Source organism: Pelophylax lessonae, assembly GCF_965119305.1.
Source record: "Pelophylax lessonae genome assembly, chromosome: 1".
In the NCBI taxonomy this organism is placed as follows: domain Eukaryota; kingdom Metazoa; phylum Chordata; class Amphibia; order Anura; family Ranidae; genus Pelophylax; species Pelophylax lessonae.
This window is the reverse complement of record NC_138768.1, coordinates 192613768-192636784: the sequence shown is the minus strand read 5'-3', so window position 1 is coordinate 192636784 and position 23017 is coordinate 192613768. Positions and strand designations below refer to the sequence as shown.

The 23017-nt window shown below is 41.3% G+C and overlaps 1 protein-coding gene across 2 annotated transcripts in view; it reads right to left on the bottom strand.

The window, feature by feature from the left end:
• HSD17B4 (hydroxysteroid 17-beta dehydrogenase 4) overlaps window positions 1-23017 on the bottom strand; it is a 544183-nt gene that overhangs the window by 244075 nt on the left and 277091 nt on the right. For both annotated transcript variants that reach the window (XM_082251744.1, XM_082251745.1), the window contains exons 12-14: window positions 18527-18630; window positions 7096-7332; window positions 6464-6515 (exon numbers count right to left, since the gene is read on the bottom strand). In XM_082251744.1, coding sequence (XP_082107870.1) covers window positions 6464-6515; window positions 7096-7332; window positions 18527-18630 — 393 coding nt within the window. The remainder of the gene's footprint in view (window positions 1-6463; window positions 6516-7095; window positions 7333-18526; window positions 18631-23017) is intronic.

Here is a 23017-nt window from a genome sequence, read left to right as displayed (position 1 = left end):
TAAAGTTAACCCCTTCACTACCAGTGTATTTTTACAGTAACAGTGCATATATATAGCACTGATTACTGTAGAAATGTCACTGGTAACCCCAAAAGTGTCAAAAATGTCAGTCAAGGGTCCGATCTGTCCGCCCCAATGTCGCAGTACCGCAAAAAAAAAAATCGCAGATCGCCGCCATTACACGTTAAAAAAAAAAAAACAACAAAAATGACAGAAATCTTTCCCTTTGTTAGTAAACGCGATAACTTTTGCGCAAACCAATCAAAATACGCTTTTTGCGATTTTTTTTACCAAACATAGGTAGCATAGAACAAATTGGCCGAAAAAGTAAAAAAAATTTGATTTTTAAGTTTTTTTTTGGGGAATTTCATATAAAAAAATGTGAAAAATATTGCTATTTTTGCAAAATTGACGCTCTTTTTTTGTTTATAGCGCGTGATCAAAAAATCGCACAGGTGATCAAATACCACCAAAAGAAAGCTCTGTTTGTGGGAAAAAAAAGACGCCAAATTCGTTTAGGTACAGCGTCGCACGACCGCGCAATTGTCCATTAAAGTCACGCAGTGCCGAATCGCAAAATACCCCCTGGTCGGAATGGGGGTAAAATCTTCCGGGGCTTAAGTGGTTAATTTATGTAATAAAAAATAAATATCCCAGTGGTGATCAAATACAACCAAATCATTAGATTTGGTAGCTGCATTTTTTTTTTTCTTTTTTAGGCTTTTTTCCCCCCTCTGTATTCATCTAGTGATCTGGCCAGTAACGCATATCTTATTAGAGTGCCCCCACTCTAGATGAACGAGCAAAGGGACACATTTCAACATCAGCATTATTAAAGCAGCGTTCCAGCCACAAAAAAAAAAAAAAACATAAAAGTCAGCAGCAGCTGTTTAAGACCTAGTTGTATTTTTGGCTGGAACTCTGCTTTAATCTAGGGGAACACTTTATAAGCTGTTACAGCAGTTTTTTGGGGGGGGGGAGGATAAAGGTTGTACAATATTAAATCAAATCTGATTATTGTTAAAGCGGTTTTAAACCACGCACTTTTTTTTTTAACTTACCTGCAAGGCAAAGACATAATGTGCTAGTATGCATCGCATACTAGCATATTATGTTAAACTTACCCAAAAACTAAGCATTCCAGTGATGCCATTGTTCAACGCATCGGCCATCTATACCTGGTCTTCCTTCCGGGTTCACGGCTCCGCCTCTGTAACTGGCGGTAGTTGCTAGTCAGGGCACATGGCTCTGAAAAAACGGAATGGGTGTCCGTTCCTTCAGAGCTCATGTGTCAGTGAGGTAACTGGTTACTAGGACAGTAAATATCTCCTAAACGGTGCATGTTTAGGAGATATTTGCACTCCCTTTAGGAAAGCCTTAATATAGGCTTACCTATAGGTAAAACCTAAAAACCTAAAGATGAAAGTTTACTTCCGCTTTAAGTACCCCTGTTAGTAGTAATTGGAGTGTCTCAACAATCTAACTGCTACATCTGCAGTACAGGTGTGTCTGTTGAAAACCTGACTTATTGGCAGGAACACCAGGTGAATATAAAGGAATATTTGCCTAGAAAAAAGTAAACTAATGCAGCCATCACATCTAAAAATTAGTAACCTGCAAAAGAATAAATGTTTCCTTTTGGGTTTATTACAGCTTTAAGCACAGATTTTCTTTAAACTAAAAACTCTGCATTTTGCATTGTTCTTGTATAGTCAAGTCAAATTATACACCTGCCTCCTAAATGGAAAATGTATTATTGAAATCCACTACAAAAAGCATTGTACTTAAAAGCACTTTTACCTGTAAACCATAACCGACAGAACTTGCTACATACTAATGACTAAGCTGAAACAAAAATGACATTTGAAGTCTTTCTAATCATTAAAACAGCTCAATGTAAAAGTCAGACCAGACCGCGACGACTGTTACCCTTTCCACCCTTTTCAAGGTCATGAATTTAACATTTTAAAGTGCAACCTCAAAACTGTACTGATCACATAAACGAGTCTCGGAGGAGTTCTCAAGTTGAATATTTAACACTTACACGTCACTTGGGGAACACATAAAAACTGCTGCAGGACTGCAGTAAAATATCAACAGCTTCCTAAGTAGGGCTCTTCACAGGAGAGTTACAGTGTTTTCCTTTTACCGAGGTTCTTAAAAAAATGATGAATTCAGTTTGTGTCTCCTGGAAAGTCCTCATGACACTTGTGGAGAAAATCCATTTAGCCACAGTAAGCTCACCAGAGTGCCCACTGAGAATCGCCTTACAGCAACTAAAGTGATTCAGCGCTTGACCATTTCACAACCAGAAAAAGAAAGGACTAGGCATAAAATACCAATGTCTTGGCCACAAAATGATTGTGTAGTTAAGTCTTTACCCGCCAACTAGTATGGGATGACCCTTTAAATACATTACTGTGCTTAGACGTATTTATTAAGGAATAAAATATCCCGAATACTAGTGTTCATAGAGAAAGACAAACAATTGTTGACCAAACCAACAAGACAGAACCTATTTCTAAAAAGGAAAAACAAGTGAAACCAGGAATATGATTAGCTCTACAGACTGTTGTATAGAGACAAATACATAACATTTTGCAGTTAAAGGATAAGTTTACCTTTGTAAATAAATAAATAAATGCACATCTTTTTGCAGGTAAAAAAACTGTGCATTTATTATTTCTTTTACTAGGAGCCTTCAAAGCAAAGCACCCACAATCAGTAGATCACGGGTGCAATGCAGGGCTCTTGCAGACTGTCTGTTAGTACCTTGTATGAGCAGGCAGTTAAACAATGACAGGAAGAAACATAAAAACTCCCTAGAGAGCGCAACAGTGCCCTGGTAGTTCATTTAGACAGCCACAAAGGATGTTGGTACTTGTAGTTATCCCATTCACGGATCTCTGAGAATAAACGACACGGCCTGGTGGGCGGAGCCCTGCACAACTACTTTTTTTTTTTTTGTGACAGCAAGTTCAAGGAGTAGGTCCCCGGCTTGCTGTCACTAGAGGCGGCATGCCAGGGAGCATCTGCAGCAGTGGGAGCATGATTCACTCTAAAAACGGGAAGAATATGTAACATGTTTCCAAAGCTGAGTTTATCCTTTAAATTAGACGTTCTGTAGAAAAATTGCATTTAAAAGAAAAGAGTGAAAAAAGTGTAACTTCTATGAGAGCAGGTAACAATGCTCTGTAAAATGTAGTGTGTTTAGCGTGCATTCCAATCAATGGATGTTATAACAGACTACCGTCCCCGCTTGACGCGTTTCGCCCCTCCTAGTGGGGTCTTCAGAAGCTCATATTGCTTGATTTTATGCACATAACTGTAAGTGTATCTGCTTTTAATTTTTTAAAATAAACATACAGTATTACACTATGGGCACCTTTTTTCTTATTTGCATTTGGTGGATGAGAGCCTTATGATTGGAGGGATTTTGGAGGATCTTAACCAACTCCAGGAAGCACTCCATATCCAATACCTTATGTCTGGAGAAGGAGGGAATTCCCATATTTTATGTGTTGTGCCTGAGAGCACTACATTCCTGCTTAATATATATCTCTGGTGAGTGGGGATTGCAGGAGTGGAGCACGAGTGACATCTTGTGAAGCACCAAAAGAATTTTTCAGCACAGACACTTTTTTTGCACAAATGGACTTTATATATTATGCACTTTTATTTAATATGGTTTATTATTTTCATATTGTAATGACACATTTCATAGTGCCATTGATTTTTATATTGTGAATTTTGCATTGGGATTACCCTAATTTAGAAGCAGCGCTGTATAATTTACTTATTTTGGTTTAGTACCTTACACTATAGCAGCAGCTTCATTCCACCTTATTGAACACCTACAATTGTAACCTTAGCGCAGGTATTCCATAACTCATTACCACGGATTTAAACTTGTAAGCAACATATGTCAGAAAAAGGTTTAGGCTCCAAGGGGTTAAAGTAAACCTGTAACAAAAGTCAAGTTTGGCCTTGCCGTTTCCCATGCTATTGGACAGTAAGGCCAACAATCACATTAGAAGACTTGTAGTAGGTTCAGTAGGTGAGAGGAGGCAGATATAAGTTTACCTTCAACAGGGAAGTTTGACACCTGAATAGAATAAAAAATGCCTATATCTCTAGATTTAAAGTATATTATAAATTTGCTCAGAAAAAGAGAAAAATTAATTAAAGGTGCCACATCCAAATATGAACATGAAAAAAGGACAAAAACATTGGGGCATAGGGCGGGATTTTTAGGGTACCGTCAGTGACCAATAGTTGATGGTATTCAAGAGTACAAAGAAGTATATTAAAAAATATACATTTTATTACATAGTCTTGAAAAAAAGAACATACACACAGAAAAAACTGTAAATATAGGACAGGCCAAGTGAAGAATACACGTCAGCACAGTTATAACACTTGATTAATGGTAACAGACCGCACAGAGGTCCCAGATAACCAGGCCTGAACCCTGGTATGTCAAGGAGAACTTCCTCGGACAAATTACCCACTACCCGACATGTTTCGGGGGATATTCTGCTTCCTCATGGGTATGGGGGTATACAATCTCAATCAATGCAATAACTATAGAATGAAATAAAACATGCCATTGTTAAGCATATCAAAAAAATTATATACATACATATATCTCCCATTTACAGCGCTTTGAAAAAAATATTTTTTTGTTTAGATATTTGGAGCCGAGTGATAAGGGTACTCCCACCTGTATGGTTGCTGTAGAATGGCGACCAATGAAACCAACCAAGGGCAAACCTACAATCCCCGGGCGGGTATGGACTGCCAAATTAAATGGAGGTCATAGATCCCTATTATTTTGAAACATCGAAATAGAACAGATTATTATCATGTTATCACGAATTCGCAGCTTACATGATAATAACCTGTTCTATTTCGATGTTTCAAAATAATAGGGATCTATGACCTCCATTTAATTAGGCAGTCCATACCCACCTGGGGATTGTAGGTTTGCCCTTGGTTGCTTTCATCGGTCGCCATTCTACAGCAGCCATACAGGTGGGAGTACCCTTATCACTCAGCCCCAAATATCTAAACAAAAAACTCTCTTTTTCAAAGAGATGTAGATGTGAGATATATGCATGTATAATTTTTTTTTTTTATATGCTTAACAATGAAGTGTCTTACATGTGCACGTTTTATTTCATTCTATAGTTATCGCATTGATTGAGATTGTATACCCCCATACCCATGAGGAAGCGGAATATCCCGCGAAACATGTCGGGTAGTGGGTAATTTGTCCAAGGAAGTTCTCCTTGAAATACCAGGGTTCAGGCCCAGTTATCTGGGACCTCTGTGCGGTCTGTTACCATTAATCAAGTGTTATAACTGTGCTGACGTGGATTCTTCACTTGGCCTGTCCTATATTTACAGTTCTTTCTGGGTGCATGTTCTTTTTTAAAGACTATGTAATAAAATGTATATTTTTTAATATAATTCGTTGTACTCTTGAATACCATCAACTATTGGTCACTGACGGTACCCTAAAAATCCCGCCCTATGCCCCAATGTTTTCTTCCTTTTTAGATTTAAAGTATAACTAAAGGCAAAACTTTTTTTAATTTGGAGTGGAGAGAGATTAGAACATCTGCCAGACTATTATTGGTGCCTGTGGCCTCATTAGGGATATTCACCCGATTTGTCCTGCTTATCATTATCAGCGAGAGTGAAAAAAAATTCAAAATTCTGGGTTGTCACAAGAACAGGAATAGTTCAAATTCAAATTCTAATGACCGCAGTAACAACTAGGGATTCCCTAATTTTGGAAGTATCTCCTCTCGCTTCCTATTTTGGTTATGGGGCAGGAAATGAATGGAAATTTCACCAATGTAATACAGATATAAAAAAAAAAAACCTGACAGGGGTTAAAAACCTTCCTTTACTCCATTCAAAATTAAAACTGAAGTTCTAATTTGATGGTTATTTTAGCATGCCGACTTCACTTACTATTATTACTCATTAGGACTAGCCTAGGTTAGTGACATTTTTATAGCCCAACTCCGGGAAAGTTTAAAATGATCCCTTTTTACTTACCTGATTATCTGCTCTCCTGGCAAACTGTGCTCCCCCATTCTCTGGCATCGGACTGCCCCTAGGGGCCCTCATGTCTAATGCAGGGCTATAGACACTGCTTTGATCTGGATTATGTCAGGACCCTAGACTGCTGGAGCTTGGGGGGAGAAGAAGCTGTGGGGATTGGTCTAGCTGTGGGAAGGAGTAGAGGTCTGGTTAAGTAAATCTTCTTTGTTCTCATAAAACAAAATGAGTGATTAACCCTTGCAATGCAGTTACAGCCCCACTCCAAGGGAAGATTGTTTAGTTGCCTGGACTTTTTGGGGTTTTAAGTATGATATAATAGCTTAAAAAAGCAACCACAGCAAAAAGTCTTATTTATTCATAGGTTGTTCTAGAAGGAAAAGATTCTCACCTGATGTCGGGATAGGCTTGTAGATTTCAAGGTACTGCTCTCCATGAAGAACCTGGTCATATAAAAAAACCTTATAAAATATAGGTTTTATAAGCATTATTGCACATCAACTTCTGACATTTCCTAACTATAACACAGCTCTGAAAATATTTTCAAGTTTAGGTAGATCTAAGCCTTCCAAATTTGCTCTTCCCATGGTTTGATTAAACCTTGGTCCCTATAATACTATATACATCACTTAGCTATACTGTAGGATACTGTGTGCACAAGTGAACGCCAAATAGTTTGTAAATACCAGCAATGTTCAATTCCAGATGTATTTAGCATGCTAAGAGCTGCCGAAGAACACAAAGGCCAAGACAGCCATTCATTAAACGTGGCATCAGACTTTCTCTGCCTAGACCCAGCAAAAGCAAAAAAAAAAAAAAGGAACACAGGAATAGGTTTCTATATTTAAAGTTAATTGGGTTCCTTTCACAATGCCCTCTGTCATATTAGTCCCCTGCTAAATCATAGTAGCTTTAAAGGAAAGCCCTAAAGCAGGACCACGATTATGTTTTGGCACAAGCAAACTTTTTTGCTTGGTTTAATTAACACAGGGAAAAAAGTCAATACAGTTACACAATACTTACTCGTGTAAAATCTATATTCAGCCCCGGGACTGATGAAAGCCCTCCACCCATAAAGGCAGCCTGGGATAAAACGACTCCAAATGAGGGCAAGCAGGCAAACTCATCACTGTTTTCAAACAGAAACTTCAGATGATCTGGGTCTTTGGTAGACATGCCCACTCCCAGAGCATAGAGAATAGGCTGGATGTGAGTGTAACTGTACACTGTAGAAGGTAACTTCTGTCCTATAGCCAGGGCCTATTAAAAGGAAAAAAAATTATCTAAATTTAGCAGTTATTTTTGTAAAGTGAAGAGCAGAGAGAAATACAGGGTTTGCCATGGTTGACTCACTTCTGAAGATTTTGGTGGCCTAGGCAGCATGTTCCTCTAATGGCTTCACACATTTAAGGTCACTCTTGACCGTCATATTTTACCATGACGGTGATAAGTTCAAACCTAAACAATTCTCCTATTGTTTGGCTGTGGGTAGGTTATGACCATGTACCACATTGTGGTGGTCATGCCAGAAAATAATAAATCATATAAATATATTGCTTAATTTATTGTTACATGGGGACTTCACAAGGGGTAAGGTGCCCATTTTCACACAAGATTTACCCTCAGCAAACAAAGACCCTTTCAAATCTATATTATTATTATTATTATACAGGATTTATTTAGCGCCAACAGTTTGCGCAGCGCTTTACAATGTGAAGGAAGACAATACAGTTACAATACAGTTCAAAACAGGAGGAACTAGAGGGCCCTGCTCGTTAGAGCTTACAATCTAGAAGGGAGGGTCAAGTGAAACAAAAGGCAATAACCGTGGGGGATGGGTTGATGGAGAAAAAGGAGGTACATTTGTTAGGGGTTGGTAGGATAGGCTTCTCTGAAAAGGAGGGTTTTCAGAGATCGCCTAAAAGCTAATAGAGTGGGGGATAATCGGACAGATAAGGGTAAGGAGTTCCATAGGATTGGAGAGGCTCTGGAAAAGTCCTGGAGGCGAGCATGGGAGGAGGTGATGAGTGAGCTAGAGAGCAGGAGGTTTTGAGAGGAACGAAGAGAGCGATTAGGTTGGTATTTTGAGTTGAGGCTGGTGATGTAGCTGGGGGCTAGGCTGTGGATTGCTTTGTAAGATGTTGCAAGTATTTTGAATTTAATTCGTTGGGTGAGCGGAAGCCAGTGGAGGGCTTGACAGAGAGGAGCAGCGGACACTGAGCGATTGGTGAGGTGGATGAGTCTGGCGGCAGCATTCATGATGGATTGAAGGGGGGATAGCCTGTGTAAAGGTAAGCCAATGAGAAGGGAATTGCAGTAGTCGAGGCGCGAGATGACCAGGGAGTGAACTAGGAGTTTTGTTGTGTCTTTGGTTAGAAAGGGGCGTATTTTGGAGATGTTGCGGAGGCTGAGGCGGCAAGATTTGGACAGCGATTGGATGTGGGGTTTGAAGGAGAGTTCAGAGTCCAGGACAACACCTAAGACCTTGGCATGTGGGGATGGGCTGATGGTAATGCCATTGATATTGACGGAGAAATCAGGGGAAGGGGCACGAGGTGGAGGAAAAATTATAAGCTCGGTTTTGGATGGATTGAGTTTGAGGAAGTGGTGAGACATCCAGACCGATATATCTGATAGTAAATTAGTGATACGTGAGGAGACTGAGGGAGAGAGCTGAGGAGTAGATAGGTAGATTTGGGTATCGTCAGCGTAGAGGTGGTATTGGAAGCCGTGGGAGGCTATCAACTGACCTAGAGAGGAGGTGTAGATTGAAAATAGGAGGGGTCCAAGAACAGAGCCTTGGGGAACTCCAACAGAGAAGGGAAGAGGAGAGGAGGAAGTAGAATTGTAGGTAACGCTAAAGGTGCGGTTAGATAAGTAGGAAGATAACCAGTTAAGAGTACAGTCACGGAGACCAAAGGCATGGAGTTTTTTGAGGAGGAGGGGATGGTCAACCGTATCAAAGGCAGCAGAAAGGTCCAGAAGTAGGAGTACAGAATACTGTCCATTGGTATTTGCCGTTAGCAGATCGTTTGTCAGCTTTAGGAGTGCAGTTTCAGTGGAGTCTTGAGGCCGAAATCCAGACTGAAGGGGATCAAGGAGGCTATTCTCGGCAAGGTGGTCGCACAGTCGGTTGTAGACTAGACGTTCGAGGAGTTTGGATGAAAAGGGGAGCAAGGAAATAGGGCGTAGGTTGTTCAGATCGGTTGGGTCCAGTGAGGGCTTTTTAAGTATGGGGCTGACTAGTGCATGTTTTAGAGAGTTGGGGAAGATGCCAGAAGAGAGAGAGAGATTGAAGATGTGGGTTAGAGAGTGTAGAATAGGGCCAGAAGGTGAACGTAGCATTTGCGAGGGAACAGGATCCAGAGGGCAGGTTGTTAAGTGGACGTTAGCAAGTAGTTTAGCAACCTCGTCTGTAGTGGCAGGGTTGAATGAGGGAAGTAATGATCGCACTTGTGGGCGTGAAGCATAAGGCATGGAGGAAGGTATCTGAACAGCAACGATCTCCTTACGAATTGTGTCAATCTTCTGTTTGAAGTGGTTAGCAATCTCCTGGGCAGTGAGTGAGTCGGTGGGAGGGGGTAGTGGAGGACGGAGTAGAGAGTTAAAGGTAGCGAAGAGTTGCCGGGGGCGTGATGACAGGCTGTTAATGAGAGTGATAAAATAGGTCTGTTTGGCAGTGTGGAGACTGGAATTGTATTTTTGGAGGGCGGATTTATATTGGTTGAAATCATTCTGAGACCGAGTCTTACGCCATAGGCGCTCAAGAGCACGGCTATGCTTTTTCAGACTTCTAGTGTTATCGGTTTGCCAAGGTTGAAGGGGTCTGGGCCTGATTCGGTGTGTGGTGAGGGGGGCCAATGTGTCCAGGGAGGCTAAGAGTGAAGTGTTGTAGACAGAAGTGGCTAGGTTGGTGCAGGACAGGGGTGCGATTTTGTCATAGAGGTGGTCGGTAGCAGAGTAGAGAAGAGAAGGGTTGAGATGGCGTAGGTTTCTGCGGGTAACTGTACGGTAGCTGGAGGGAGAGGAGGTGGAGTAGAGGGAAAGAGTGAAACTAATAAGGTAGTGATCAGAGAGAGGGAAAGGATTGTTTGAAAAGTTGTGCGGGGTGCATAGGTGGGAGAAAACAAGGTCAAGGTTATTGCCTTCAGAGTGAGTAGAAGCATGTATCCATTGCTTCAGGTCAAAGGAGGAGGTTAGATTGAGAAGTTTGGAAGTGGTAGGAGTGTTAGTATTAATAGGGATGTTGAAGTCGCCAAGAATGATTGTGGGGATTTCAGAAGAGAGAAAGTAGGGTAGCCAGGCGGAGAAGTCATCAAGAAAGGTTGATACTGGTCCAGGGGGGCGGTAGATCACAGCTATCCTTAGAGAGACAGGGGAGAAAAGACGAATGCAGTGTACCTCAAATGAGGAGAGTGACAGAGAGGGAGGCGGCTGAAGTACCTGAAAGGAGCTATGTGGGGCTAGAAGGATCCCGACACCCCCTCCCTTGCGTCCGTTGGGTCTAGGGGAGTGAGTCCATAGAAGACCACCTTGGGATAGGGCAGCAGAAGACGCAGTGTCGGATTCGTGAAGCCAGGTTTCGGTGATGGCGAGTAGATTAAATGAATTAGCGATGAAAAGGTCATGGAGAGAGGTGAGTTTGTAACAGACAGAGCGGGAGTTCCAAAGGGCGCAAGAGAAAGGGAGTCCAGTCTTGGGAAGAAGAGAGATAGGAACTAGATTGTGCTGACTGCAACTGCAGCCAGAGGGTGTAGGGTAGGTGGTGTATTGAGCATGGGTAGATGGAGGCCCAGGGTTTGGGGATATGTCTCCAGAGGCCAGGAGAAGCAGAAAGGTGAGGGTGGTAATATGAGAGTGTGATTTATATGAAGGGACATGCCTCAGTGTCCTTGAAGATTTGTGTGCATGTGGATTTAGAAATAGCAGGAGATGGTGAGTGTAGTAATAAGGTGAGGACAGAAGTGAGGATGATATATATAAGCTGTGGGGTGGAGAAGAGGGGTGAAGTAGAGAGAATTTAAGGATGGAGGATAGGGCAGTCAGAAGAAGTGGCAGAGAGTGCATTTTACCAGGATAGAAGAGACAGAAAAAAAAAAAAATGCAGGTTTATGGTAGGGGAGAAAAAATAAAGAAAGAGGTATATTCAAGTGTTTGAATGCATTACCATATTTTTCAAGAGAACCCCAAACCCACAGCAATAATGAATTCTAAACAGTGCTTGGTTGATGGCACGCTGGATCACCCACTCCTTTCTACTGGCCATTATATAATATAGGCCAGTATCCCTAACTAATAGGGAAGTTCAGATGTGGGCAGACAATAGGTCTTATTAAATTCTAACTAAAAGCAAATTGTTTTCTGCAACTTTGCATAGAGTGGAGAGGGACTACAACACCTGTCAGTTTTATTGCTGCCTGTGCCTTTAATAGGGACATTCATCCTCTCCATTTTTTATATTTACCATAAGTATTAAAAGTGAAAGAAAGTCTCCAATTTTGGCCTGTCCCCAGAAAAGTATTATCTGTGAAAATCTTCCAATGGGGACACTAGTTCTGATGGCCTGGGGGTCCCCAGGGCATTCCCTTAAATTGCAGGGATTTCCTCTCACTTCCGGTTTTGGCTGTGAGACAGGAAGTGAAGGGAAATCTTTCCAATGGGGTACAGATGGCAAAAAGTAAACCAACAGCTGTTGCTCTATCCAAAATGCAAAAAAAAAAAAAAAAAAAAAGTTTTGCCTATTTTTTTTATTTTAATTTTAGGGGCATCCATAGTACACCTAAAATAAACAAACTGCAAGCAACCGCTACACAGTTCAGAGGTCAGTTTATCAATTGTAAAGCTCATCTATGGGAAAACCAAAAATCATTCCTTGCAGTGGGGCTGCACCCACACTGCACGCCTAGGGTACCGGAAAAAGCACGTTTACTTACTTGATCTCTGCAACAACGGCAGCGTGTGCTCTCCTACACTCAGTCTTGTGAACTGTCTCCTGGATAGTATTAAATGGTATCAGAGGACCTGCAACCACTAGAGCATAGGGGGGAACTAATCATGTGTAGGGAGTCTGTGGGAGGAGATGATCAGGCAAATAAAACGGATTTTTCCGGTACCCTAGACCTAAATTAACTTTTAACACTTGCCGTTCAGGGGCAGCCCCACTGCAAAGGAGGAGTTTTGTTTTCCCTGCAGTTAATGTTACTAAACCCAGGACCCTGCATTCACTATATCTGAACATATCTCTTCGGCGGTCAAGCAGGCAGGATTCCCGGGTCTCCCGGTGGGACGGGAGACCTGGACGAGCCGCGGAAGGCGGCGGGGGGTGTCCCCTCCCGCTCCTTGTAACGACAGCCGAGTGGCTTCTCAGCAGCATCGGTTGTCATTACAAGACAGCCGACCGTCAGCAAAGGATGCCGGTACCGGGATGATGTCTCTAGCTGCAGGCATCATTCCGGTACAAGCACTTTACCGAAATATCGGCAATATTGGTAACCTCAGGGGCTGATTACGATATATATCGGGGAAAGATCGGCCCTTGATATATCAGCTTTGCCGATAATCGGTCGATCCCTAACGTCAACGGTGTTCAAACCACACGTGAGGTATCGCCGCGATCATAGGAGCGAGAGAAATAATAACTCCTCTGTAACTCTAAACTTGTAACCTGTAGAAAAGTTTAAAGAGGGAGTAAACCCTCCTCTGACACTTGTACCTATAGGTAAGCCTATAATAAGGCTTACCTATAGGTACTGTAAATATCTCCTAAACATGTACCGTTTAGGAGATACTTACCTTAGATGCATCCAGTGACGTCACTGGCGCATGCGCTCTGAAGGAACGGCCGCTGGTGCCGTTTCTTCAGAGACCCGTGCCGTGACTGTCGGCTCCCGCACGTGACGTCACCGCGGCTCCGGCCAATTAGATGGCCGGATGCCGCGATCCCGGAAGACGGGCGACTGGACATGTCGCACGTCATCCAGCTAAGCGGGCGGCACGGCGGGGGCTCGTTCTAAGGTAAGTATTTCATAATGAGCTAGTATGCGATGCATACTAGCTCATTATGTGTTTCTCTTGCAGGGTGAAAAAGAAAAAAAAAAAAGGGTTTACAACCTCTTTAAAGCATTGCCTATGGAGATTTAAGTACCAATGTTTGTCGCTAATCCACGAGCCTGTGCAATTTTGAAGCATGACATTTTTGGTATCAATTTATTCAGGGTAACATTGGGTCAACTTTACTGCTTTTTAATTGAAAAAAGTGTATTTTTCCCAAAAGAAATTGCGTTTGTAAAACCGCTGCACAAATACAGTGTGGCAAAGTATTGCAACGATCTCCATTTTATTCTCTAGGGTCTCTGCTAAAAAATATAAATATAATGTTTGGGTGTTCTAAGTAATTTTCTAGCAAAAAATACTGATTTTACCTTGTAAACAACAAGCGTCAGAAATCGGCCTGGTCCTTAAAAGGTTTAGATAATAAAATCTGTCTACATGCACCAGGCTTTGAAAAAACACACACACACACACACACACACACACACACACACACACACACACTTCATAGTGAACAGAAGCATAGACTGTATTGAATATATGAAAAAACACAAACTTTGTAGCCCCAAAAACCCCCATGTGACATGCAGAAGTTATTGTGTGCACAGCATCTGTCACAGCAATATTCTGATAAAGCACAGCTGAAGACTCGAACAGCAGTTTATACTGGTAGCAGTGAGCTCAATAATTAGGCAAATTTTCTTCCAGGATTCACATACTGGGAGAGGAAATTGCTTGGAGGTTGTGAGTCACCTTTATTTACAGAAAAGGATGTCTGTATGAGTTCCTAGCATATTATGCTTCTAAACCTTCAGGGGCAGAATGGACCTTTATCAAGAACCATTCTACCACTAAACAGGAAAAAGAAAAAAAAGAAAAATAATTAAGATTTTATTTCTAAGACTGAACCTGTGGAGTCTGCTCTGCAAGATTCATATTGAAAAACACTTTCAATATGACATGATGTGTGATGCATGGATTCAGTCCTATGTTTCCTAAGGGAACACATGATAAAAAGCCTCCTTAAAGGAAAATCACAGTATATTTTCAGTATGTGCAAATAGTCCCTTTCCTAGCCTTACTTCATAAAGTCACATGTTTTGTGTTTTTAGGAGGATTAGAACAGTAAGCTTTTACAAAGATTTTGCAAAGCTTTCAGCAAGCTTTTAAAGAATCATTTAGCTCCAGTTTTAAATGTAAGGCCCCTTTTACACGAACGATCCGATCAGATCTGCCTGTCAGTTTTTTAGGTGGACCTGATCAGATCCTCCATGCATCCCTATGAGGCAGCGGATGTCAGCGGAGACATGTCCGCTGACTCCCGCTGCTATCCGATTCCGATCCCGTCTGTGAAATCCGCACGGATTGAAACTCTATTTTCCATCTGTCCAGGGGATCGGATCGGATAAGAGCAGACAAGCGGTCCACTCATCTCCAGAAAGAAAATTGCAATGCTTGGCACCTTGCTCCAGCGCTCAGAATCAGGTTCTCAGACTGCCTCTATACCGGGACTCTCACTTGGCATCCACTAATGGCTAAGTCTTGCTGCCCTCTATGACCGGGGTGGTCGACAAAACACTGTAGACATAAACAAAAAGAAGGGCGCACCAGCCTAGCGCATTATTCTCAGTAGGCTTTTATTATTAAAAGTGAAAGGCTAACGTTTTGAGGCAGTGCCTCTTCCTCAGAGCCTCAAGGCATTAGCCTTTCACTTTTACAAGATATCGGACTCTAACATCATGGACGTTGTTCGATAGAGTTGATATACTGGTTTACATCGCATGTTTGTGAGTAGCCATTTTTTAATATTTTACTAATAAAAGCCTACTGAGGATAATGCGCTAGGCTTGTGCGCCCTTCTTTTTGTTTATTTCTACAGGGTCAACTCTCATCTGATTCCCCCATAGAGAGCAGCGGGGCTCTGACACCTTCCTCTCCGCACACAGAGCAGAGAGGAAGCTGTCACTTGCCTGTTCAGCGGGGATCGGCGGATCGATCCCCCGCTGAGCAGCACAGAGTCCGCCAACGGAGGCGAACCATGTGAAAGGACTCTTAGACACAGATCCTCATGGGAGTGCTGATTACCACTTAAACAAGCTTCCAGCAGACTTCAGCACTACTTGAAGCTTGTTGAGAGACTACTGAAGATTGCTAGCAGCTTGTTGACAGTGACAATCAGTACTCCCTTTAAGATTTAAGATGTGTATGGTATTTCCAAAGAGGAGCTGAAGAGTTCTTTAAAGGCTTAAAGAATGATGCTGGAAGCTTGCAGAAAGCTTTGCAAAAACTTTCTGAATGTTTCATAAAAGCCTGCTATTCACACTGCTCTTTCTTATACACGCTGAAACCCATGTGAAACAGGCCTTTAAAAATGTGTAGTGTTTGCTTGTGGCAAATCAATGCTACATGTCTGACAGGTGATCAAGCTTCTCAACTCCTTCTATTCCAAGTCTATGGTAAGGCGCCGTAAGAGCCTACAGGGAGTGTTGATTTCCACTTTAAACAAACTGCTAGCTGGCTTTCAACAAGCTTCAAGCCTGATAGCCGCTTGCTTATAGTGGTATTCAACGCTCCCATGAGGATCTGTGTTCAACATTTACAAGCTGGAGCTGAATGGTACTTTAAAGGTTTCAACAAAGCTTGCTGAAAGCTCTGCAAATGCTTTGTCAAAGCTTGCTGTTCACACTGCTCTTAAACAAGCTGAAGCCCATGTGAAATAGGCCCTAAAAAAATGTGTATTGCAGGCTACATGTGGAGTATGGGAGTGTTGTCAACTACTTCCATTCAAGTCTATGTTAACATAACACGCCATAAGCATGCCTGTAGCGTTTACAGCGCATTTACCACTCCTTTACAGTGTGTCTGACAAGTGTTTATAAGAAGTTTATAAGTTTATCAGAACAGAAGATATCAAAAAGAACAATATTTTTCACATTCTGCTATATGATATTCTCAAAAAAAAATAAAAAAATAAAAATGTAACATTTTAGGCCAATTTGTTTTCAGCTACATATTTTTAGGGGAAAAAAAACGCAAAAAGCGTATTTTGATTGGTTTGCGCAAAAGTTATCACGTCTACTAACTATGGGAAAGATTTATATCATTTTTAATGTTTATTTTATTTTTTTTACTAGTAATGGCGGCGATCTGCTATTTTTTGCGGGACTGCGACATTGCGGTGGACGGATCAGACCCCCAACTGACATTTTTGGGGGTACCAGTGATATTACTACTGTAATCAGTGCTATAAATATGCACTGTTACTGTAATAATGACACTGGCAGGGATGGGGTTAACAGTTTGGGTGATCAAGGGGTTAAATGTGACCCTAGGGGAGTGATTCTAACTGTATGAGGGTTGGACTTGTCAAATGATCACAGAGACATGTGATCCTATATAGCAGGATCACATGAGCTCTGTGATCATTGCAGGGAGAAGGACGGTCAATGGTGTTTACAACAGCTGACCATTCTCCTCTCTCAGCGGGGAGAGATCACGGGTGTCAAGCGGCAATCGGAGCCGCCTGACACCCACATCGGCTTCCCGCTGAGGATCGGGGGCGGGAGCGCACCATCGGTGGCACGCTCTCCCCCTAACTTCTGCCAAGCGAGCGACGTATCCCTACGTCGCTTTGCCTGTATGAGCTAGCCTGCTGCAGTAAATATACAGGAGGCGGTCGGCAACTGGTTAACGCACCTTAAATGCATTAGTAACTTTAACTATTCAAAAATGCATGGTAACACTACAGATGCGTGGATTCACTTTAGTGTCCGCGTTAGCTTTTTTTTTTCCAAGCGTGAAAGTAGACTTATAAAGTGTTATCTGGAGTTGAGCTTCAATTTGTTAGTCAGGTCCATCTAAATCTGCTAGTTGCTGTCCAAAGGGGTCTGTGTTGGTCCTTTATCCGGAATGCAGACACCCCAAGACAGGAAGTGCGTTACTGGGAATTGCTAAAATGCAATATAATAAAATGTTTGGTTTTGAGTTTAATACCGCTTTAATGTCTGATGCAAATGCACATTTGGGCCTTCTACAATCCTGGCAAGATCCAGTTTGTCACCTTCGTGAACACCTTTGCATGGCATCTTCAATTTCTTGGCATTCTCATGCAGAATTTTTTTTTTTTATAAAAAGCAAGAAGCCACAAATTTCTAAGAAAGCATTTCATATTGGTAGGTTTTGAAAAAAAAAAAAAAAAAATGGTGTTCCGTTCCTACTTCTGCTTTAATATCCAATCACTAAATAAACATGCTTTACCAAGCATGAGCTAAGAGAGTTTCTAAAGCTGGCCATAGATTGAGTTGCTTTTTTTTTTTTTTTTTTGTTTTTTAGCCATAGGGCAGAACAGAAGAAAAATAAACAGATTCCTCCATCCACATAAGCAAGGTAGATGCAGGAATCCTCCCCCCGAGGCATCGCATTTTCACAGAGGGACTCTCTGCTGACAGAATACACTGATCAGAGGCTGCAGCTGCTGATCGACAAAAGTTTTCCCAATATTGCCATTCACCAAACAGGAATGGCCATACATGGATCCAAATTTGTCCCTGCTGAATCAGTTAACTTTTGATCCATCTATACCCAACCTAAATATCAAAAGTGTATGATAAAAATAAAATAAAATAAAAAAACAACCCGCTATGCAGAAGCTGCTGTCACTCTGTGCCCTGTCACATGGGCGATTCCAATGCTAATGACACCTCAGCAGCAGCAGAATGGTCAAGGAGAGCCTTCCACTTACCTCTATGGAATCAGTCCCTTTCTGGCCCAGAAATCTGTTGAATCTATTCTGCTAGGGATGCCACCTTGCTAGCCTGACTAGTGAATGAGCTAAACAAGCAAGCATCCAGTTAGTGATCCTGTTGCTGGAGAGTTGTCTCCAGTGACGGGATCACTTATTTGACATGACCCTAATGCATGGTGAGCTCTCCTTCAACTAGGTCTAAACCACATTTTGTGCATTAGATGAGGAGCACAGCAAAGGGTGAAAATGCACTCCGTAGAGTTTCACTGAGTGCGTACTATCACCCTATGGAGAGAAGTCCATCAGCAGGCTCGGACTCGATCCAGGCACAACTACAGCCAATGCAGCCTGAAGAATAAAAGAATTAGCCTAAGCCTATTTAATAGAGGGTATATCAGCAGGTTTTGATTTTTTTCATTTTGGCTTTACACTGGTTTATATAGTTACCCAAAATTCTGGTTATCCTTTAGCCCAGGCATGCATTCACATTATATAGAGAGAAATAAACTTGTTATCAAGAGATGTGCTCAAAGAATGAAAATGAGTCAGCGAAGGTCAAAATACTGAGTGTCCTGGAGGAAAATGAAAGGCAGCACATTGACTTTGAGTAACACACTGAATATTTATTACTGGAAGAATGAAAAATTTAAATCTACTTACTGGGTCAATACCAGAAGATGAGGATTTCTGACTTGTGGGATTCATAGAAATTCCTTTTCCTGAGTCGATGTTTGACAAAACTTCATACAGTGTGCCAGTGGACTCTATCATTCGATAAAAAAAAAAAAAAATACAAAAAAATCAAAAACATGCAAAAAACAAAGGAAAAAAAAAAGACATTGTAAAAAATAGGACGCTCGTTCCCTTTGCAGTATGTCAAAGCAATAACATCTTGCAGAGATCTTGTTGCTGGTGTCAGCAAATTTTAATATTTTGGGCAGAGGATCTCAGATTCTAGGAGATATGGGTATGCAGACAAGAGTTTAAGTTTGCATAAGGAAGGTTTGGTATTCAGTTTGGGTTATAAGGAGAGATTAGTGTCAGAGTTCTGGTTATGGATAAAAGGAAGGTTATTGTTTAAAGGAGTGGGACCTAAGGCAAGGCATCACTCTCTGCACTCATAGTTTGGTAAATACTACTAGTCCCAAATTTCAAGCACCAAAAGACAATTTACTTCTATATACGGTATATAGGTAGGGTAGGGACCTTTTTTGTTATGCATATTTTTTTTTTTTGCACCAGTCCTGGAGGTACGTACGCAACACCAGGTCTTTGTGTGGAATGGACAGAGAATGCACTTCTTCCATCTCCCTGTTCTAAAAAATCTGTTTAATATTTGGTCCCCAGATAGGGGACGTATCCGATATTAAACTGACGAGAACAGATGCCGAGAAGCAATTAAACAAAAAAAAAATAGTATTACTCACATTTTAAAAATTTACAAACACGACTAAAAAAAAAAAAAAAAAAAAGATTCAAATTTACTCCATATGGAGTTACTCTCTCACCAAACAGCACTTTACCTGCTGCTGTGGATATTTTCTTTATATTACATTATACTGTATAGCAAAGTTACCATGGGAGAGTTTTTGCATGAAGATAAAGCAAGTTCTTTAGAGCCAAGTTGTTTCTATTTTTAGATATATCCTGCCATATACTGTAGCCAACGCAAATGAATAATGCCAATTAACTCACAACTATTACAAATAATCATTCACAAGCTGCTATGATTTCAACTAATTTTCAGAACACAAGTTATTAACACATAGTGGCACAAACATTCAAAGTACATTGAAAAGCTACAAAAACATGGAATTCAATTAAATACATATTTAGAAACATCTGTTTCTGTGCAATAGCCATTTAATCAGGCCCTAGGTAACCTAAGGTACTCTGAAGGTCTAAGATGGTGGAATATACCTATTGAGAGCAAGCCTACAACTAAACTACATTTTTAATCAATGGTACTGTAGTCTTTGGAGCAAGATAGTGATGGGTGGTCTGTGTTGCAGACAGAGGCAGTCATGTGAAGTAACGATGAACTGATACACTCGTCTGACAACATTTTGTAGGTACTAACACAACCCTAGTTCCAAAAAAGCTGGACGCTGTGTAAAATCTACATTAAAAATAGAATTCATTGATTTGCAAATATCATCCTTTGTAATCAAGTACAAGTGTCTCTGCATCCAGTCCCTGTGTCCGTGGGATTGCGCTACTGTGCATGTGCCCCACGGACAGCCGTTGGGACTTGGAGCGCAGAGACTTCGGGCGGCCGGACGAAGCGGTTTAAGCGTCGGGTGTGTGCGTGGGCACGCGCTCTCGTGGACTTCTAAGCAGCAGCGGCCGTTACAAGTGGCGGCGGGCGAGTGATGTCAAGCGAGAGCCGCTCGGTCAGCTCTGCGCGTGTCCCCGATGTTGCTAGGGCAACAGGGACGCTATGCGCAGAGCTGGCTACGTCATGCGGCTCTCGGGTTGTTAGAAAAAAAAAAAGCGAGATAAGCGAGAGCCGCTCAGTCAGCTCTGCGCATGTCCTGACGTTGCTAGGGCAACAGGGACGCAGCGCTGAGAAAGTCATTCGGCTCTCACGTGATTTAAAAAAAAAAAAAAACGTTACAAGAGAGAGTGGCTCAGTAAGAACTGTGCATGTCCCCGAGGTTGCTAGAGCAACAGGGACGCAGTGCACAGTGCGTGACAGGTCGGACAAGGAGGCTGATGAGGGAGAGACTTAAAGATATTAAAAGGACATTGTATGAGCAAACTTATACTTAAAAATTGCATGAGGAAACTTATACTTGGCAAACCCTTTGACTGTAATTATTGTGGTGAAAAAAGCGAATAGAGCCATGATTAACATTTAAAGGAAAAAAACTGTTGCTGTCAGGAAAAGGATCATTTAAACAGAGGAAAAAACCTGTCACACTCAGCAAAGCAAATCTGTGACTGTAGAAACGCTGTTAAAGGGACATTGCCTGATTGAAATCTACCACTGTAAGTGCATTACTGTAAAAAAAAAAACACAGAACATAGACACGTTATTAAAGGGACATTTATAAGCAAACTGACTTTAGTAGCAAAGTACACCTACAGAAAATCTGCGAGTGTGATTGCGAAACCTTACAAAAAAATGGAAAGTAAAGACACGTTTTGAACGGGACATTTATAAGCAAACTGACTTTAGTAGCAAAGTACGCCTTACTGGAACAAGTCTGTTTTTACAAATGTTTGACCACCTATGTTCTAGCGCCCGTTAATTTAACGGGCTTAATGTCTAGTAAATCTATATTGTAGTCACAATAGAAAACATATCAAACTGAGAAAATTATTCATTTTAAGAAAAAAATAAGGTCATTTTGAAATTGATGGCAGCAACAGGACAGGGCAACAAAAAAGTGGCAAAGTACAACCCCAATTCTAAAACAAATTGAGACAGGGCCATTTTTGCCATGGTGAGGCATTCCCTCTCCATTTAGCAATACTCTGGGAAAATCTGGGAATTACTGAGACCAGTTGCTGAAATTTTGGGAGAGGAATGTTGTCCCATTCTTGCCTGGACATTTGCTGCTCTTAAACCTAAATATACCTTCCAGATGTGCAAGCTACCCTCTTCTCTTTAGTCTGGAGAATACGGTGCCTACGGCTGCCAAAAAGAATGTCAAATTTCAAATTTGTCTGACCACAGAGCATTTTCCACTTTGCAACAGACAATTTTAAATGAGCTTTGGTCCAGAGAAGACAGTGGAGTTTCTGAAACCTGTTCAGATCTTCTTTGCATGATATAATTTCAACTTGGTCATTAGGAGACATCTACTGCTACTAAAACAGGACAATGGTTTCCCAATCCGACTAAAATTGGAAACTACTGTCTCAATCTACGAGTAACTTAGCCATAGTTTCATCAAAATAATTGCCAAGTAAACCTCTTTTATTCTTTTTTTATACGCACTACAAAAAAAAAATCTATAGAAGGTCTCCTCCTGCCAAAAGGAGCTTCTTAAAAGGAAAAAATTGCAGTACAAATATTCATATCATGCCTGCAGAGTCAATCACTGGCTGAAATAAAGCAATTAAACCATGTACAATATACTGCAATCTCTGCGTGTTACACAAATCATCATTCTTCCAGAAAATTAAAATAAAATGGGACAATGGGTAAATGATTTCACAACCCCTAGTATAGTTTATTCTCTTAAAGGAGGTCTATATTTAAATAAGAGGCCAACAAATAAATGCTAAAAGAGTACTTGCCCTTCCTGAAGGCCACCTCAAGCTAGTAACATTGGTCATTCTCGGTCGCAGGTAAAAGGTCAGTGTTCAGGAAGTACTGGCTGTTTAGCTCTGCATCAAAATCAAGAGTGATCTCACACTGGCACTTTGAACTGGTCCTTGCTGTGGTTCAGCCCTTCAGGCTGGTTCATTTGTGTAGTGCGAATGGTCCGAAATGTACATGGGACCACTTGGAACAGTTGGTCCCGGTTGTGGTTCACTTGTGGTCTGCTCTACTTTAGTGTGAGTGCAAACCCCAGTTCTCTCCGAAGAGGGTTGTGTACCGGCCATTTTTTGCTACTTGGCACTGCGCTACTTTAACCGACAACTGTGCAGTCATGCAACACTGAACACAAATTAAATTTATATGATTTTTTTTTTCATACAAATAGAGCTCTCTCTTGATGGTATTTGATCTCCACTATGTTTATTTTTTTTATTATATAGGTGGCACAGTGGTGTAGGGGTTAGTAATTTTGCCAAGCAGTAAAAAGGTCCCTGGTTCGAATCCCAACCACGACACTTCCTGCCTGGAGTTTGTGTGTTCTCCCTGTTCCTGCGTGGGTTTTCTCCGAGTACTCCAGTTTCCTCCCACACTCCAAAGACATGCTGGTAGGATAATTGGACCCTGTAAAAATTGGCCTTACTTTGGTATGCAAGAATGTGATTTAGGGAATTTCGATCGTAAGCACCTTGAGGGCAGGGACTGATGTGAATGTACAATATTATATATATGTATATGTAAAGTGCTGCGCAATTTGACAGCGCTATATAAGCAGCTGAAACAAATAAATTAATAAAAAAAATTTTAAAAATCAAAGTTATTCATGAATTTAGGCCAAAATGTATTCTGCTACATGTTTTTTGGCAAAAAAAAAAAAGAAA